At 46.0% G+C, this 20,978-nt stretch overlaps 1 protein-coding gene across 1 annotated transcript in view; it reads left to right on the top strand.

The window, feature by feature from the left end:
- The window catches only part of LOC147698682 (matrix metalloproteinase-18-like), a 28,550-nt gene extending 19,593 nt beyond the window's left edge, over window positions 1-8,957 (top strand). The window contains exon 10 of the mRNA XM_086935272.1: window positions 7,976-8,957. Coding sequence (XP_086791398.1) covers window positions 7,976-8,088 — 113 coding nt within the window. The 3' untranslated portion in view covers window positions 8,089-8,957. The remainder of the gene's footprint in view (window positions 1-7,975) is intronic.
- Window positions 8,958-20,978: the final 12,021 nt, after the last annotated feature.

The following is a 20,978-nucleotide window of genomic DNA, read 5'->3' on the forward strand; positions in this document are numbered from 1 at the left end:
TATTTTAAGGTTGTTTTCAGTGAGCGAAAAAACCTATCAAATCAGATTGTTTAATGGCATATTAGAGTTGTCAAAAAACGTTCTAAATAAAGACAAATATGTGAAAGAGGTTAAATCATTTGTCAGTTTCCTAAATGTGAATGTAATCAATAGATTCAAAGTTGATTTCTGCAACTCTCTTTGTTATATTACTTCAGAAAATTGTCTTCATTTTTTGAAGGTACTTTAATGAGCTGGTCTTGAATAGCATCAGAAAACTGAACTCTCAGTGGCAATCTCATACTTTAGTAAACCTAGACCCATGAAAAATAGAGAGTGCACTTCCAAGACCTCTGACATCAACTATTTTAATTTAGAGCACTGCTTTTAAAAGAACTTGCCTCTACAGAAATGGGTGTAAAACAATGGTATTTAACAATTTTCTAAGAGCAAACTAATGGACATGACAGTTGTGAGAGAGCCATACCTGCAGTTCCTTACACCCAGTGTCTTGCTCTAAAGTAATCTAGATTCTAACTAGAATATAGTGTTAATGTCATGAAGTGTGAATTGTATTTGAAAAGGCTAACTCACCAGTTATTTTCATTCTCACTGTAGAGAATGTCATCATTTTCATGTTTCTATGTGCTCTCTATCCTCCGTTGCTGTAGTCTCTTTCTCATATGGCTGAGATACCCGCCACCCCCTCTCAACACAATCCCCAAAGGAGGGAAACCGGAAACAGTTCTTGAAGTTTTTGGAAGAGGGAGGGAGTGACCCTCCCCGGCCGTATTTATTAAAACAAAAATTAAAACATTAAACAGTTTCATATTAATGTACAATTTCATTACCACATTGCGATGTTTGGCTAACCTTAACAGATTCTCTAATACAGAGGTTCTCCTAGCCGAACTAACAACCTACAAAACATTTTCTTGAAATATTGAAATTGTACATCCTAACGTTTAAGGGCCAACGGCAAGGTCGTAACCGGTGTCAAGATCCCTAACCAGAAATACCCCCCCCCACTTGGGAGGGGCGACAGCACTGAGGCGTACCTCAAGTGCAACTACCAATTTCCCTTGACTTGACGGGGGCCCCAATAAACTCGACGCCACTTAAAGGTCGTTCGAGGACTCGTGTGAGTATCTAGAAGGTAGCGTAGACCTCCCCCCAAACCCCACACAACTTACCACATCTGCCGTCGCAGACGTCACTGGCCCCGGGAAATTCCCCAGGAGGGGGCTGTAACCCCTCCTACACAGGAAGGGGCCTTGACCGCCTTTCCTTTCCTTCCGGCGGCCCATCCTTAGAAGGGACCGCCTCCCCGTTGAGGGGCCAAAGGCCACCTCTCCCGAGCGCTCCCATCCGTGTTGGGTGACGCCCACTCATAGGGATCTTCCAATTACTGCTCACCGATCATGACCTTACCGCCACAGGCCGGATAGTTGACCGGCTATCCGGACCCCCCAAAAAGCTCCTACCTAAAGGTCATGCTTTAACGTTTTTTAACCATGCTAAGAAGTCTCCTATGAGTAACTCATTCCCCACCCGAGACAAATGCACACCATCCCCCGAATACATACTGTCATCATTAATACAGCCATGCGGAATAGAATGCAATGTCCCGGAACGGAACAACCTACTCACTTTGTTATTAAGCTTTCTAACAGACTGATTCAAAGCAGGAATAGAAATAGCCCCCCACCACACCTTTCGTGGGATCATATGGGACCACGCAATTGTGCACCCCGGAACTCTCCTCGCCAACCAACTTACAGTGGAAAGCATTGCCTCCAGGAGAAGTCGTCTACCGGTGGTGACCAAATCATTGCCCCCTAAATGTACTATGACTATAGACGGCGGTGACCTCGTCCGCCCTAACAAATCCTCAAAATATGCTTGAAACTGGTCAATACAGAGACCGCCTCTTCCGTAGAAGGACACCCTGTACCCGTATTCCCCAGCTACGTGAATCATGGCACCTGCTTTGAATACGTCCGCGGCACGCCTCACGTATGAGTGGCCCACGACCCACACCTCCTTTTCCACAGCCGGTGATGTCTGACCGCTGGCCCGGTGTTGGGTCGACTGCATAGTCCGCCCCGCCTCGTAGGCTTGCGCAACTGAAAACCAAACAAAAACAAGAGGCGTGAGTACATCATTACAGCTTTACAACATGTGCAACCGCACATACCTCTTATAACAATTGGAGGACCAACGCCCCACTCGTTTCACTTGTTCAACATTAAGACCCCTGGCTGTAGCTTCCGTAGCAGCCCCTATCCGAAAGGAATGGGTCCCAAACTCGCCCGGGTTCAAGCCCGCAGCGGCAATTGACCTCGCAAGCACCCGCTGAAACTGAAATTTCGTCAGTGGGGTGGCGTCCGCGTGTCTCAACAAGGTCCCCCCCCATAGTGCCACCCTTCGTGCTAGGTAATCTTCTAAACACTTTACCGGACACATGGAGGACCCGGGAATCCTGCGTATGATTATGCAGTCACCCATCCCGTCTTGATCGGTCTTGGACCTGACAAAGGAGATAGTCATTGCCTCTCCTCTGATCTGAACGTGTTCTCGGCACAAACCCCCTGCCACATCCTGTTTGTTCCTTGCTACCAGTTCGCTTACCCGCATCGCCCCGTGAAATGCTAGCGTAAAAGCGGCTCGGAACAATACCGCCTCGAACTGAGATGAACATGTGGCAGGGAGTGTAGCCAACAACTGGGCCAACCTATCCAAACCTATCGGGCGCCTCTCATCTACTCTGCGACCCTCAAGGCGTTGCCACCCACGCAGCGCTTTCTGTACAACGAAAGACGCTGTCGGGTCCTGGATACTATGGGCCCTGGCAACAAAGGAAATAGCAGCACGATGCCTCTGGGCCGTAGCCACCGATTTCCCAGCCCTACGTAAGGACATCAGAAAATTCACTACCCATTCCTCATGCCCCCAAAGCCTCTCTCTATTAGTCCCCAAAAAGGCTAAATAGGACCGAAACGCCCCTTCATATGCCTTCCTCGTCCTTGGTGCTAGACTCTCTCCCACGAGGTGACGAAGTTCGGGGCACCGAGAGACCAGAGAGCTTCGGGAAAGGGTGCCGGCTCTGGGTCCGCTGAGGGAAGGAAACCCGAGAAAGCCTGCATATGAAAACGAGACAGTGCATCAGCCGCCTGATTCATTACCCCTGGGACATGTTTTGCTCTGAATAGCACATTCAGTTGCATACACAGTAAAACAATTTCTTTGAGCAGTCTTAAAATCAGTTTACATCGTGCTGCCTGACTATTGATGCACTCGACCACGGTCATATTGTCAGACCAAAATATCACAGAGTGATCTTTGAACCCTTCTGGCCAGGTTCTCAGGGCCACCAAAATGGGGAAAAGTTCCAGGAAAGCAATATTACTTGTCAGACCATTGTCATGCCACCATGTCGGCCACCTTTGTGCCGACCATTTTGTGCCGAAGATGGCACCAAAACCTATGCTACCTGCTGAATCTGTCCATAGCCCCAGCTCTTCAGAGGACACGGCTGGTTTGTTCCAGATGACTCGACCATTAAAGTCCGCCAGAAATGCTAACCAAATACGCACGTCCTGGCGGACCTCAGCCGATAGTCTCGTGCGATGATGGCCCTCCTTTAGGCCGACCATAGCTTGGGCAATTGAACGAGAAAAGGGGCGGGCCATCGGTATAACTCTCAGGGCAAAATTCAACTGTCCCACCAACTGCTGTAATTGATGCAGCGTAACTTTAGATCCATTTAGACACACTTGCAGGGCTGCCCTGAACTTCCACACTTTGTCAGTTGGCAAACGAAAACAACCCTCTCTGGAGTCTAACTCGATCCCCAGAAACTCGAGGCAAGTCGCAGGACCCACCGTCTTACCTGGTGCCAATGGCACACCAAACTGCTTCATCAATACACAAAATTCGGCCAAGGCCCGGCCACATTCGAGATCCCCGGCTGCCCCAAGGAACAGAAAATCATCAAGGTAATGCATTACATGTTGGAAACCCGTCTTCTTTGTGAAGACCCATTGTAGAAAACTACTGAATTTCTCGAAATAGGCACAAGATATAGAGCACCCCATCGGCATACACCTATCCATGTAATAATAACCCTGAAACATGAAACCTAGGAGACGCTGGTCGTCTGGGTGTACCGGGAGCAACCGGAACGCTGACTCGATATCTGACTTCGCCATCAGCGCCCCGGGCCCCAGGCGATTCAAAATGGCTACGGCCTCATCGAAGGATGCGTACCGCACCGAACACACTTCCGGATCTATTGCATCGTTTACAGAAAGACCACATGGAGCTGACAAATTATGAATCAGTCGGAACTCACCTGGGTCCTTCTTGGGGACCACCCCTAAAGGAGAACAAACAAAATCTTGTACCGGGGGCATACTAAACGGGCCGGCGACCCGACCTCGAGTAACCTCTTTCCGGATCTTATCCTGAACCACGGTCGTATGCTGCAGGACGGAAAGTTGATTTTTACACTTCTCCACACCCTGAAAGTCCCCTACCGGGATGCGGAAACCATACGAAAATCCGTTCCGCAGCACCCCAGCAGAAGTACAATCCGGGTATTCACTGAGCCAGGGAATCATCGCCAAGGTATCAATCGGGGTAGGTAAAGGCGCCCCTCGGACTACGTTAGACCTGTTTGGCGCGTGGACTCAGGATGGGACGACCCGCACCCACTACATTCATGTTTAAATTTACACGACCCCTGGGGCCTGGTACATTTACCTCTGTTGAAATTGAAGCAGAACCCCCTTTTTCCTGTATTGCCGGCAGGTCTCGAGTAATCGTCGGTACTCGTACCTGACCGAAAGGGCGTCCCCCCATATTGGCGGGAGGATTCGCCAACATTACTTCCTACCAATGGCATTTTCAACATACCTGTCTCCTTCATTTTATCCCATGTCAAAGAATCATAACAATCCCAGGTTAAGCTCTTATTATGCTCTTTTGCCTTTCTAAAAAGATTATCATAGCAGAACCAATGGTTACCCTGGTGTGATGTCGAGTACCCCATGATTCGTGACTGATAGGTCGGCAACTCGGAAAGCAACTCGGGCCTACGTTCCCCCAAGATCGACGTAAAAATTCCCCATGCATTGCCCCAATTGCCGATAGTCTCATTTACCTTAAAGGCGGCCATTTTTGCCCGCCAAACACTCGGATGCATAAGATCTTTCTGACCCTTAACATGCTCCACCTCATAATGATCAACAAGCAACGAGAAGATGTTCACATATTCCCCCGCCCAAATCTTCTCCTTAATTGCCAAAGGCACATGTTGACCCAACCTTTCTCTACGAGAGGGTGCTGACTCATCCCTCGCAATCGGCAATGGCCGCTTACCTGCACCGGACGCTGCATCTGCGGTCGCAATCGTCCCTTGTGGCTTGTCGACTACTGCAGCCGGCGCGGACACCTTGGCTGCATCCCGTTTCTCGCGCAATTGCTTCATCAGCGCCTGGGCCTCGGCAGCCGTGGCGCCCTCACTACTGTCGCCCAACCACGCTGCAAGTTGTGCTGCCAGCTCGGGCGGCATATCTTCCTTGGACACCGGGGTGACCACCACAGGAATCGGATTCCCCTCCGCCGGTACTGGGGTTGGCGCTTCGAGCGGGGTACAGGGAACCGGGGCGTCTCCCCCAGCTGGTCCCCTCCTTGGCCTCTTGGCTCTTCCTCCTGGAGCTGCTCCAGCCGACGGACGCTCCGGCCCCCCTTCCCCGTCTCTCTCCGCCAACCGCTTCTTCAGCTCAGTCATCTCCTTCATGAGAACCCGAACCATCTGTTCGGTCGTCATTCTCTTCCCGCCTTTCTTGGGCATTTCGCCGACAGAGTATCTGTAAGACAAAAGAAAGATTACAACGCTCAAAATTGGCTCTTCGTTCCGTCTCGAGCTCACGTGCAGCGAGGGGGTGCAGCTTCAGAGCACAGGAACAAGAGGATGTCTTCTGGTCTTGCATCCCTTTTTATCCGTCTTCAGGGCGGGCGTAAACCCGCCCCTGCCTGCCCCGAGGGCGTGGCCAGCCGCGTCAGTGTCTAGGCCAGCCCACTCTAGGGCGGGAAATAGCGCGCCCCGGCTACGCCGCTTCGGGCATACCAGCCGAGACGCGCCTCCCGCCCAAAATGGCTTCCCGGGGGGATCGAGGTACTCTGCCATACGTTCGGGGGGACCGAGTGGTCGCCCCTTTCCATAGTTTTCCTTTCCTCATATTATTGACCCAGCTCTTCATTCTCACATTTATCTAGTTTATGTTAACATCTGCTTTCAGTTTTTTGCCATACCTTTGCCATGAGATTCTTCAATGCCCAACCTCCACCCACCAATGAACACCAACACTCCTACATCTTTCCTCTTACCAGTGGCATGTGGTGCAATCTAAAAGGAAATTGAGTTGATAATGAAATTAAAACTGAGTAAAATCGGTGTGGGTTGAGGGTGATACATATGGATGGTTAGGTCTTGATGATCTAGTGTCCCACAAATAGAGGCCTATAAGCACACATCTAGCTTGGTGAACCCTGATCATAGAGTACATTTCAAATATTGCTTTACTGTGTACACTTTAACAGCGATGATATTTGGCAGTTGTGTAGTTAGATGTCTGTAAAGACAAGGCCACTTGCACTTTAATTCACCACCACTTTGAAATAGATGTATTTCTGTTGCTGCCTCTCATGCGGGTGAAACATGAGAAGTTTGACACTCAGGTCTGCACCAACATTTGTAACATGATGTTTGTCTCCTGTGCATAAATGTATTGTGAAATCTTAAAATGCCACTTGACTAATGTCAAACTGTGAGTATATGATCTTAAGTGATACAACATATTTTGATGAGGGGGACAATCTGAAATTAAAAACCTTTATGATACTGGGTGCCACTAAGACATTTGCAGATTGGGATTGTATTTTACTGGAGTCTTACAAGAAATATACTTTCATATTTGGTGGGTGCTATTTGTGCTATAGGGTTTTCTTTTTAGAAAAATCTAGCTTAGAGAAAAAGTACTCTTGTCAAGATTGAGGTGGAAGATAGAATTTCCAATTGAAACCTTGAACAAAGATGTGCAATCCCATGAGAGTGGAAGGGGCTCTATAATTTTTTAGAAGTGATATTTTCACAGGACCTAAATAAGAAAATGTAGAAAGAATTCCTGAAACATAAGCTGCTCCCCAGCCCTTTTCTAGTAATTATTGAAGGTAGCACAGCTATAAACAGCAATGAGAGTAAGGAGGGGTTGATGACTGATCTAATGCAGAAGGAAATCATTCCAAATAGATCCCAAGAATAAGCCTTGGTTTACTCTGTGAATGATATCAGCTGAAGCGTCATTCTGGAGGTGAAGACAGCTTCATTATATGGGTGCGGAAAGTGGAGTGCCAACTTATGTCTGGAAAGATTTGTGCTGATCAGGTTGTTGTAACTGAGGAACGGGTTCCCCTAAAACAAAATTGGAAATGTTACAACTAACCCCAATCTGTTCCAGGGATATGGCCACTGGTTATCATTCTTTCTCTTCTGAAACTATTGGCAATCTGGTAGAGGGTTTACTTGGCAAGAGAGTAGGCAGGTCCGTGTTTAGTTCACAATGAACAAAAGCTGGACATTAAAGATAATAGAGATAAAAGAGATGCTAATGACTTGATACATAGTCTAAAACAGCTAAAGGGGAAACACAAAATCAACTATAAAAAATTGGTCTGAGGAACGAAATCCCTAAAGGTGTGAACTGTGATGTTAGCGTTGGCTGGTTCAATATGAACAGTCATGGACCAGGCAACCTAGGAAATACAGTATTGTGTGCAGCATAGAGATCTCTTCATGATTGCGATAAATCAAATTCATTCTTCCTTATGCGCATTTAGGGATGTTCAAAAGATTACTCAGAATGTATTTATTTGTTTAAAATTGCTGAGGTTTATATATTTGCATACTAACTTCGCTCTAATTTATCAACAGGATTCTTGTATTTCTTCAAAGGAAAATGGCAGTATGAGTTCAGTACAACTTTTAAGAGAGTAACGCGCATCTTGAGGACGGACAGCTGGCTTGGCTGCAAAGATGAAAAATAAATTAGCTCTGCTCTCTACTGCATCAAATAAAATATTTTTATACAGATTTTATAAAAGCATTGTTTATTTTCATTATCGGTCAGATTCAAAACGTCAATAGCAAACCTAAGTGAGCAAAAATGAGGTTACACTTTTCTTACATGAGGCAGCTTTTCTGCCACCGAATATCAGACAGTGCGCTTGTATAACAAGGTTTCCCAAAATGTCATCACAGGGAAAATTATTTTCTAAGCCGGGAAACCACTTTCACATCATACTCCTGACATCTGGAGGAGATTCTTGAACTATACTGCAAAGACCATTTGACCTGCAAATATTCTGCAAATATTTTCAAAACATTTGCATGGGCTCCACTGGGCCACTGCCCTCTACCCTGCCCCTTTCCTCACCTCTTTGCTTTCCTATGGACATCAATTCATCAAAATATCAAGGCTAGCAGAAGTGACATCACACTCCCTTTGACATGATATGAACTTTGATACTGTAGTCCAAAAAATTATGTGCATGGCCTTAATAATGATAACATCACAATTATTGATGTGGCTGAATACTAATGCATACCTCAAAATAAAATGTAAATCACAGGGTGTTTCACAAAAAAAGAATTAAGAAGAACAATAGGTGCCACGCCTATCAGTATCAATCCTTATGAACCATATACTCAATGTGAACATTAATGTTGAATTGATTTACTCCGTATCTTTGTTAACATTTTTTGCTTCGGCCATTTGTATGCAACTATCACACTTGCAAAACATAGAGAAGACTATTTTGTTGAAACACATCTTTAGATTTGGCCTTGGGCGCTTTAGCTGCGTTGCCACCCTCATGTAACGAAAACAATGTTAATAAACCCAGAAATGTACACATAATGGTGTCAGCTCTCTTCATCCATTGGTCTGTTCAACAGTCATTAATATTATGCTGAAGTCCACTGGAGCAAAAAGCCTTGATCAATTAAGCAGCCCAGCTTATCCATTGGCTGCCTTGTGCTCTGAGTGGCAACATGTTGCCTGATCACCTATGTCCATGTGCATAGAAAGACGTGCACTTCAAATTTGTATCCTTTTTGATTTTTTGGTCATCATTGTGTGTGTAAACTTTGTCTTCAGGTCTTCAGGTTGCTGTAATTCAGAGCCTATAGTATTTTTTCTTTGTGTCAATAAGAACATATCTCCCTGTGAAAAGACCCAAACAATTCTATTATATTTGTATGTGCTTGCTATTTTTTAATTAAAAATGTTGCCACATTTAGGCGCCAAATTTGTTAATTTTTCTCATAATAAAAAATAAACATCTCACCAGCTTCCCAAGTCCAGACATATAGGTTTTGCCAATGCTTGTTTTTCATGCAGTCACAATATTGAAGCCTGGCAACAGGTGTACAATAAATGTGTGCTTTGTCATTTGTTTAATTTCAAGATATATTCAAAAGAGCGCAGCATTATTTAAGGCATTTATTTTATTGAACGCAAAGTGTAATGTCCTAGTAGCAGTTACCGAAAGTAAACAGTGCTGAACTATGACATAAGGATGTGTGCGTTTCTGTCAAAAGTGCCACAGCGTTGGTGAAAAGAAATGCCTCATATCTTTTTTCTCTCTCTTTTTGGTGTAAGGCAGCACAGCAACTTTGGTTGCTTTTCTACCTTGTCTCATGGATTGGTAAATCTAGGCCCCAGTTAAACATTGATTTCCCTAGCAAGGGCAGGTAGGGAACTTGATAGAAGCCTGTCATTTTTTTGGTCTAGATTTTGCATTTTAAGAGAGTGATCTCTACTGTTTCTAATCTTGGAATATATATCTTGAGTTATTGTGGAATTAATTAAGGATCACCATTTAAAAAAAAAGAAATTTCAAGCTTGGTTTTATGATGTAAGCTGCAAGTAAGCTTAATACGTAATTTGGTGGACTTAGTTATCTTTAGTGTTAATGGAGAACCACGTTATGCCCTGGTCAATGTTAACATTTTCCAAATAGATATTTGAAGGGAGCATTTGGCTCATTGAGATATATTCAATGAAGTGTTGGGGTGGAATTTTAATTTAGTCTGGATGGAGAATGTTGTGCCAAATGTTGTAATACCAATGCCACTCCCTAGGGACTAGTGTTTCTAAAATGTAATGAGAGTGGGCAGTGAACAAGGATCCACTTGCAAAGAGTATGTTGAGCGTTTATGCATGGATGAGATTGACAATGTCTGCATGGTAAACATTTGCACGTCTGCTATTGTGCAGCATCCAGTTGAGCTGGTGATTTTAGAGGCGTGAGTTAAGAGTAAGATTGTGAGTGCATTTTAGTTGAATAAGGTTAAATAGATTTGTGGGATGATGGATGACGGGAGTGCTTGGCATCCAAGGTCCAGCCCTCAAATAGACAGGCTCCTTCCTCACAGGGAGAACAGAGAGAGTCAAGCTCCTTCCCTCCACATCAGAACCCAAGAATTTGAGTCCCTCAAGGATCATCCCTCAGCTCAACTCTGTTTAACATTTACATGACACCACTAGGCAACGTCATTAGAGCTCTCTGCATCTCCATAATTTCCTACACCAATGACAACCAGCTCACCCTCTCAATGTCCGCTAAGTCTACCAAGACCAGACCCATCTTCACCAAATGCTTGATCTGAGTAGCAGAATGGTAGAAAAACAACTGCCTTACACTCAACTCGGACAAGACGGAAGTGTTGATCTTCAGGAAAAAGAACTTCCACTGGAATATCACCTTTTGGACGTCAGAGCTCTGCGCAAAACCTATACCCCCTCACCAGGAAAGAGACCAGGGATTTATCTTAGATGAAAAACTTACCATGGCCTCACAGATGAACGCAGTCAGCTCCTTCTGCTTCTACATACTTTCCAACTTTAGAAGAATCTTCGTATGTACCCCCAAGAGCACTAGGCATACTCTCACTCAAGACCTAGTTACTAGCAGACTAGATGAAGACAATGCACTCTATGTTCGAATCTCCAACAACCATCCTCAACCTTGCACATCACACTCATATGATGCCACACCTCAGAGAACTCCACTGGATGCTGACTCTCAAACGCTGTCAATTTAAACTCCACATGCATGCATACAGAGCACTACACAGCACTGGACCAGCATACCTCAATAGCCTCCTTCACGTCCACCAACCCTCCAGACACCTATGCTCTGCCTCACTTTATCTTGCATATATCCCCTGTAACCGCAAAAGCAGAACGGGTGGCCTAGCTTTCTTCAGAGGTAGGTACCTTTGCCCAAATTAGGACCCTTGCTTCTAGTCAGGGAAAGTGGGATTGTGAGAAGTTGGCCTGGTATATACTGTCCACTAATTAAAGTGGGCACCTTGCACCAGTCCAGACAACCCTACGGTGATTTAAGAGGTCAAAGATGACCGTAGGAGGCTATCCAAGTTGTAGCTGTGGAGAGCAGCCTTCAGGCTTAGTCTTGATGGAATGTTTAGCACCTTGTTTTACCAGAATGCAACCTTATAGTATTAGTTAAATGAAAGGAGAACCCCACAGCAGTTATAAAAATATGTATTTATTAATATAACACTGTCAAGTACAACACAGAATCTCCTACACAGAGCTAATCACAGAGCACACAAAACGTAAGCACAGAAATGGCAGTAAATAGCAGTAATACACAGTGGGCCCCAGTGGGGGACCAAATCACATACTAAATAAGTGGTATAAGAACCACAACTCGAGTTAAGACAGTATCGAGAGGATGTGGAATTGCTAGGACTCCAAGGAACCCCCAGGTGTGAGTAGATAGGGACCCCATTGAGGACTGGCGCAGTGTGGGAACACAACCACATGCCCTGTACAATTATATGTGAGAGTTGTGGTTGAAGTTTTAGTGTTTATGAACCCTTCCAAGTGGCCTTCGAAGAAACCCGTGGAAGACAGAAGGTTGGAGAGCCACCCCACCTGCGGATACCAAAGTGCCCAAGTTACCTAGCCCAGGGAAGCCGGGTGCATAGGTCTGAAGCGGCATCGCAAACCGCCTTCGAACCCAAAGGAGGACTTGGAAGAAGAGCTGCTGCTGGAAGGAAAAAAAGTGTAAGTTGGGATCCAAAGGTGGATTCTTGTTGAGAAGAACCTGAAAACTGAGGTGACAGAGTCTGAGTCACTCAGGAGTGACCAGGGGCTTGATAGGCAAATGCCCACCGATGTCGAGTGCTTCAGGTGCATTGATGGAGTTCTTGACTCTGCAGCTACTGGGACCAGGAGATGTTGAGGACAACCAGGAACTGGATATGAGCTGTACCACAAAGGATATCGTGTGCTGAGGGGTGGGTGTCCAGCAACGCACGCAGAAGGTCAAGGATGTGTACGGTTCGGACCAGCAATATCCAGGAGCCTAACCAAACACAGTAGAGTAAGGCGAGCCTGGAGCAACCAGGGAAGCCCAAGAAAAGCAAAGTTGATCCTCAAAGGGACTCACAGGCTGGAGGCACAGGAGTCGTGAGAGGACCACGAGCGATTTCACCAAACAACAACCCACGGAGCACTCTTTGTGAGGTGGCCAGAGTTCTTGGTAGGAAATGGTGCCAGAGGTTGGGGCTACTTGGTGCCCAATGCACTTTTTTGGGAAATGCAAACAAACATATGCACATGCAAATGTATTCTGTGCACAGGAGTCCGGGTCTTGCATCCCCCACACAGGATTCTGACCTCAGACTTGGTAAGAGGGCAGTCTGTAGGAGCTCAGGGTCAGCAGATCAGACAGCAGTGTTGTGGTGCCTGCGGATGCAGGGGAGTGACTCCTTCACTCAAAGGGAGATATCTTCAATTGTTCTTGATCTTCCACAGGTCCTGCACAGATCCTTTATGGTGCACGGGCACAGACGATGCTTCAGACTGAGAGGGAGACAAAGTCGGGCCCAAAGGAAGTCCAGCGAAGTTCAGAGTGTATAGACGGTCAAAGTTTAGTGGTTTCTGGTTCAGAAGCTTGTCCACATCGAATCTAGGGTCGTACAGTCAGGTAAGCCATTAAGTACACACGTAAGAAGGTTGACACGTCTGGACAGTGGAGTGGTTACTCCCATGTCCTTTGCCCAGTTTCATGCCAGAGCAGGAACCAATGGCTCCAGGACTATTTTGAACTGGACTATGCACAGGGACACCAGATGTGCCCCTCATGCAGACTTTCGGTCGCTGGCAAGCGCACCCAGCTAGCCCTAATACACTAAATCCTGTCTGGGAGGCATATCATTCTGCCTACCCCTGCTCAAGCCTGGCCCTGCAGCAGGTAGGGCAAAAATGTGTCTCTGGTCGGTAGCAACCATTTTGTGCTGTGTCTGGTACTGGGAACACTAGAGACCCCACAAAGCTTGCTTCTGAGGGGTAAAATCATACCTCCCACACCGGTTACCCGGTGTGGGGGTATGATTTTAACATGGTTGATACCAACCATGATAGGGTTAGTTTCAGCCATGTTAGAGTTGGTCATCACACAATCACATAATGCCACTCTATATGTTGTAAAATGGCTGCCTCACTGACATCCCGGGAGAACGGACTCCGTAGGCTGCAGGGGTGTTCTGCTCATGCAGTGGCACCCTCTCACTTAGAACCAAGCACCCTGCCCTCAGGATTGTAAAGGCCTGCTAAAGTGGTGACTTATAGGTTTTAAGAGCAGTGACCCTCAGATATAGTTAACCTATATGAAGTTAGTGGTGCATGCACCAACTTACAAAGGCTGAAATGGCATGCCTGTAGGTTCCATTTTGCATGGCCTCTCATGGGTGGCAAAATACATGCTTCAGCCCATAGAAGGTCTCTTGGTACCTATGCCCTGGGTACATGGGTACCATATACTAGGGACTGAAAAGGGTACCTCAGTATCAAATCTCTAGTGTACCAAAGTACATAGCAACAGTTTAAGGAGAAAGCAGACCGACTGGGGTCCTGATTTGCAGGATCCCAGTCAGACTAGTCAAAGCAGTATTACATTTAGCAAAAGTGGGGGTAACCATAAGAAGCAGATCCTACTTTCCTACAAGGATACACACTTTAGATAACCCCTGCTCACCCCCTGGGCAGCTTAGCAAGAGCAGATAGACGTATAACAAAGGCAATGTGTAAAGTATTTGTACTCAAAACACACAGTTATACAGTGTTAACACCACAAATGCTCACCACACCAGTTTAGAAAAATAAAGTATCTTTAAGTCCAAAATGATTAATATCCAACATATATGTAAAAAGAATATGACATTCACTAGATCAAACAGTTGGCAAGCGTCGAAAACCAGAGAGATGCTCCCGTTCCTGAGACCACGGGGAGGCGATGCAACAGTTCTGCTGCACATAGGAGAAGTGATGCGTTGAATCCAGTCTGTAGAGGGAAGTAATGCGTAGATTCAGAGACATTTCTGGTCTAAGGTACGATGAGTAGAAATCCGGATGCGTTGGCGATCGATGCGGCGGCGTTAAGCGGCGCTGCGTTGGTTTCTTCAGCCACGATCCCTCGATGCGTCGGTTCACAAAAATCCACAATTTTTGGACATAAGGTGTAGTGAACAGGAAAATGCTCTGAAATTGTTTGTATGCACATACTGACAGCATTTATTTAAGGATTGTTAGAAATGGGTTCTCTAATTGGCAGTGGTAACCACTCTGTCCTGTTAGGTACCAACACTTCCAGGTAGGATTAAGTCCTCAAACCCACAAGACCACCCTCTGGTTGCTTAGCGCAGAGCAAACAGGCTTAACTTCAAGAGGCACGGTGTAAATTAATTGTGTAACACACTCACATAGCTATGCCCTCAAACGCCATAAAGAGACCCCACACAGTGGTAGGAAAATAAAGGCTCTTTATATAAGATTATAATAACTAAAAAATGACAAGGATCTACTCAGTAGGGTTCAAAATATCCATGTTTGAGAGATTACTGGCCAATCAATAGTTACAAGATTGGCGCTCCGTCTAGGAGCATTACTGTAAAGGCTTGAGTCATTAACAATTATCCCTGATCGGCCCAAGCCTGGGAATCCTGTTGCTGTTTTGCGTTGGCGCTGGCAGCCCATGCAGTTTTGAGGGAGTGGCAGGAGTCACGCTGCCCAGCACAGCTGGGGATTGTGGCAAAGAAGAGGAAGTTACTGCCCACCTTGCAGAAGAGAAATCCAAGAAGCACCTGCGGCAGAGCGAGAACGGCCAAGTGCCTGTTCTCTTGTGTTGCGAGTGAGAGGGGGTGTTCCCTTAGTCTGCTGGCTTCAGTGTTGCGAGTCGGAAGTAGAGGGCCAGTTCCCCGAAGCACCTGCTCCTTCAAGGTTATGTCGGTGTCCGTCTCCGAGCACGGGGCAGAAGCACAAGTCCTTTGAGTGTGTGCTCCTTGGTGGCACCAGTTAGGCTGCCCACGACGAGACCGGGGGCAGGAGGGTGATGCCTGATTGTCCTGAGGTCTCGTAGGGGATCAGGGGAACAAGCCGACAAGTCCTGAGGTACACTCAGGAGTCTCCTTAGCTTCTTCTTTGCAGGGTCAAGGTCAGCAGGTAACAGGACAACTCAGCAGGTTCCTGGAAACAGTCAGTCACAGCAGAGTGGCAATCCTCCAAGGGCAGCAGCCTTGACTCCAGCAGAGTTTCTTGTACATTCAGTAGTGTACCAAAGATGTGGGGCCAGGGCCCTATTTTTATACCCTGGTGCCTAGCTACTAGAAAGGGGCAGACGCTTCTGGAGAGGTCTTTGAAGTCCTGGGGCGTTCCCTGCCTCACCTGACCTTGCTCCTGGCTGCGTGCGCTGACAAAGCAGGGTTGTTAAGCCTATTGTGGGGTGGCAGAGCCCAGCCTATTCAGATGTACGTGCGAATCACAACTCCCTCCTCTCAGACCAGGAAGGCCATCAGTATGTAGATGTGGGCAGCCCTTCCTGTGTTTAGGGGAGCCCAGGGAGTATGCAAGTGTGAGGCTGCAACCCTGGGCCAGATGTGGATTGGGGCAGGCTGCATGTACACAGAGCTGGGTGAAGGACAGTGAAAGTTCCACTTTTTAAAAGTGGAATTCCTGAAACAGTGATGGCAAAATCCAATACACCACTAGAGTGGATTCCTCGCTACAATTACAACCATACCAAACATGATATGTCTACTCCTTACAATTCAGGAGTTATCACTTAAAGTGGTGTAAGGGAATTCCCAATGTTGGCCTATGGAAGGGTTAGGCCACATTGCAATGCCGGAGGTTTGAGGCAGGTATGCCAACGTCACCATGTTTTTAGGGGAGAGCACCTGCACCTTAGCACTGGTTAGCAGAGGTAAAGGGCCTGGAGTCCTAAGTCCAGCAAAATGATATAGTCCAAAGTGGGAGGCGATAGGGCAAACCGTTAGGGGGGGTCCACCCTAAGGCTGATATGTTTAACAAGGACCTTATATTTATGCAGCTGCCATCTGGATGGATTGGTCCAGGGTGAAGAATATAGCAATACAAGATCGCAGTAGCAAATATCAGTTCCAGAAATGATTGGAATTCCGCAGTGAGATACAATTATATTGTATTTTGATAGTTCTGAAGAATTACAGTATGGACATGATCATGACATGCAAACTTTGCTATGGACACCCAGCATGTTGGGTTTATGTCCTTGATGCCAATTAGAGCATTTGACTGCCCTCTTTCATCTAGTTTGTGATAGGTAAATAACCCCAAAACTATGGGTTTGATTTAGCATTTGGTGGATGGGAATGGTGTCCATCAGGATGGCTGAGTATATTACCTCTGCAATCAAGACACAGTACTTCGCCTACCATATTTAGAGATGATCTGTCGTCATCTCTGTAAATTGAGAACTGCCATCACTGTGGTTCCTTTCAATGTACCACCATTTTGGTGGGCAGCTGCCATCCACCAAACTTTAGAATTTTGTTTCTGAAAAAGCAAAAACTAACGACCCCATTCTCTAGAAGTTTTCTCTCAGGACGTGGTGGGCATTATTGTTTTTTCTATCCCTCTTTGCCATTTTAGTTTCCCGGCACTGATGCACAGAGAAGAAAGGTATTACACTGTCAACACTAAATAGGGAAAATGGGGTAACTACGTCCTGCTGAAATTACCAAGTGTGGATTTACCATTAACTTTGTGAGGCAGAAGTAACACGAATACCAATTGGGACTTTGATGTCCCATTAGAAATTAGGAACTACCTAGGGAAATCCTAGATACAAGTCCACCAGAAATGTATTTGTCCTTAGAGTGTCACCAAGACTCAATTTCCAAACAAAAAATATGTAAACTTACCTCATTCCTTGTAATTGTGGTGGGGCTGCTGACTCTTGCTACCAGCCCTGTTGGCACTACGAGGGACCTTGTAATGTAGTTCTTGGTGTGAATCATTCTATCCTGCTGTGAATCAAAACTGTGATAAATAAGTCACACACATTTTTCAGTAGGCTGCATGTTAGTCATTGAGCTATCTTAGGAGGATATGAAGTCAACATAGGAGTGGGGTTTTATGTTGCCTAATATTACATGCCTGAAAGAACCCAAACGTTTCTAAACGAACTTTGGAAGCTTGTTTAATATTTTCCAATCTCGAAGAGGGTGATCTTCTGTATGCTTTAAATCCTCATCCTTTACTTTCCTTTGAGTCTATCTGGCCTTGTATTTCTGTTGTGTCTGAGGGGTGACCGATCATTTCTAATTTAGTTAGCTACAGTGTTTAAATGCATTTTTCATATACACCCTACAAAATAAACTATCATTTTGCGGTGTTCTCTCAGTGTGCATATGCTAGGTCTGGCGTCTCAGTGGACTAATGCACCCGCTACAGGGATCTGTGTTTCCCCCCCTGGTCAGAGGTTTCAATCCCCGCACATCTGTTCATTCTTTCATCCTTCTGAGGCTGCTAAAAGGAACAACTGAGTTGGGTAACAAAACTCAACTGCAATTTGTTCGTAGTGCCATGAGACTTCCTCAGGAGTGAACGTGTGCTCCCTTATGTGTGTCTGTAGTGCTGCTCGAGTGTTGTGCGTTCCTGTCTGTAGATTTCCTACGAGTTCTTATGATGTTGTGAGACGTTTGCATACTTTATCGTCAGCCTGTCTGTCTACGCAAACCCTACAATAAAACCTTACCTCTTGACTTTAAACTGCATCTTCTACAACATGCACAATAAAAGCAGATTTTCAATATTAATTTCTAGATTTGAAAGTTCTTAAGACCAATAATATATTATGTTACAGAGTTTCATCTTATCACCGTGACTATCTTAAAAGAGGACAAGCTGTTAATCACAGCTTTAATCCATTTGTCATATTTCCTATTTTTAGATTTCAGTTACTGATCCTTTTTCTAACTTTTTGGACTTAGTAATGTTCTTGAATGGTGTAGTCAGTGACGCTTTCCTTTCCCGTCATCAATTCACCTTTCTGCCAATAAAAACCTGCTCTGTGCGAAGTGACTTGGCAATTCTGTTTTAACTGGCATTTACTTTATAAAAATCCCCACATTTCTCGTTTACTCTGGTTTCTTGGCTCCTGTTTGCTTAGGGCTGGTTATGCAAGCCTGGCACCTTCCCAATTGCCAGGTGTGAAGGTCACAGCTTAAGCCAAGAGCCATGAAACATCTTGTTGACTCTTTTACGAATATTTCATAGGGATAGCAGAAGTCTATTTCTTAAAGATTTGACATGAATCTGCAGGATTGCAGTGGTCCGTGTGTTTTTATTTTTTATTTGACTATGTCTACAAAGGGCAAAATAATGGCAGAAATGCAGAGGCCAGGCTATAATCATACAGTGACCAACATCAGTGGTTTAATGAATTTCTATAGGGTATTTCCTTGATGTTATCTCTGAGAGGATGCTGTATGCAGAATCATAGAAGTTATATTTGAATTATGCCGAGGAAGTTGATGATGATAAAGCAGGACTACGTAGCATTTATCCGATTCCGGAATAACATTACTATTCAATCAGCCTTAGGAGCAGATTTACAATAACTGGCGCATCCCTGCATATCAGCAGGGATGAGGCAGTTATTGTGCGTCAGGGCTCCACCACCATGGATGCGCCGCATTGTAAACGCGGCACAAAAGGGGATGTAATGGACGGAGCATGTGAACCAATCAAACACTCACACCCAGTCAAAAGATCTGGGTTTAATGCATCACCGTTCTTTAGCCCACTCTGCCAGCCCAGTTAAGACATTGCTATATGCAAATCAGTCTGACCCTGTGCCTCATGGGAACAGTCCAGCCCGAACTGCCAAGCCATGCCTTCCCTGGACCGGAAACAAGCTTCCGAGGACCGGCTTCTGGCATTCCAGCCGTCTTCAGCCCGGCTTGCTTGAATCCAGTGGCAAAGTGAGCAAGGGACTCACGTCTGAGCATACCCTGCCACACTTATGGCGGCCAAAAGCGGTACAAAAGGGGGTGGTAATGGACAGAGCATCTGAACCAATCAAACACTCACACCCATTCAAAAGATCTGGGTTTAATCCATCACCGTTCTTTAGCCCACTCTGCCACCCCAGTTAAGACATTGCTATATGCAAATCAGTCTGACCCTGTGCCTCATGGGAACAGTCCAGCCCGAACTGCCAAGCCATGCCTTCCCTGGACCGGAAACAAGCTTCCGAGGACCGGTTTCTGGCATTCCAGCCGTCTTCAGCCCGGCTTGCTTGAATCCAGTGGCCGGTCCTTGGATGCTTGATTCCGGTCTAGGAAAGACATGGCTTGGTAGTTCGGGCTGGACTATTCCCATGAGGCACAGGGTCAAGGCTGATTTGCATATAGCCATTGTCTGACCTAGGGTGGTGTGGAGTGCAAAACAACGATGGATTTAGGCCCAGATCTTTGTACTGGGGTGAATGTAAGACATTGTTCTGCATTCTGTCCATCAACTGTGTTTTTTGCAATTTTCACCCCGAGTGCGCTGGGTATGCTCAGACGTGAGTCCCAGGCTCTCCACATCACTGGAGTCAAGATATCCAGGCTGAAGAAGGCTGATAGCCAGAAACCAGTCCTTGGATGCTTGATTCCGGTCTAGAAAGACATGGCTTGGTAGTTCGGGCTGGACTGTTCCCATGAGGCACAGGGTCAAGGCTGATTTGCATATAGCCATTGTCTGACCTAGGGTGGTGTGGAGTGCAAAAAAACGATGGATTTAGGCCCATATCTTTGTACTGGGGTGAATGTAAGACATTGTTCTGCATTCTGTCCATCAACTGTGTTATTTGCAATTTTCACACCGAGTGGGCTGGGTATGCTCAGACGTGAGTCCCAGGCTCTCCAAATCACTAGAGTCAAGCTATCCAGGCTGAAGAAGGCTGATAGCCAGAAACCGGTCCTTGGATGCTTGATTCCGGTCTAGGAAAGACATGGCTTGGTAGTTCGGGCTGGACTGTTCCCATGAGGCACAGGGTCAAGGCTGATTTGCATATAGCCATTGTCTGACCTAGGGTGGTGTGGAGTGCAAGAAGCGATGGATTTAGGCCCAGATCTTTGTACTGGGGTGAATGTAAGACATTGTTCTGCATTTTGTCCATCAACTGTGTTTTTTGCAATTTTCACCCCGAGTGGGCTGGGTATGCTCAGACGTGAGTCTCAGGCTCTGCACATCACTGGAGTCAAGCTATCCAGGCTGAAAAAGGCTGATAGCCGGAAACCGGTCCTAGGATGCTTGATTACGGTCTAGGAAAGACATGGCTTTGTAATTCGGGCTGGACTGTTCCCATGAGGCACAGGGTCAAGGCTGATTTCATATAGCCATTTTCTGACCTAGGGTGGTGTGGGGTGCAAAACAATGATGGATTTAGGCCCAGATCTTTGTACTGGGGTGAATGTAAGACATTGTTCTGCATTCTGTCCATCAACTGTGTTTTTTGCAATTTTCACCCCGAGTGGGCTGGGTATGCTCAGACGTGAGTCCCAGGCTCTCCAAATCACTGGAGTCAAGCTA

This window comes from Lissotriton vulgaris, chromosome 8 (genome assembly GCF_964263255.1).
Source record: "Lissotriton vulgaris chromosome 8, aLisVul1.2, whole genome shotgun sequence".
NCBI classification, from domain to species: domain Eukaryota; kingdom Metazoa; phylum Chordata; class Amphibia; order Caudata; family Salamandridae; genus Lissotriton; species Lissotriton vulgaris.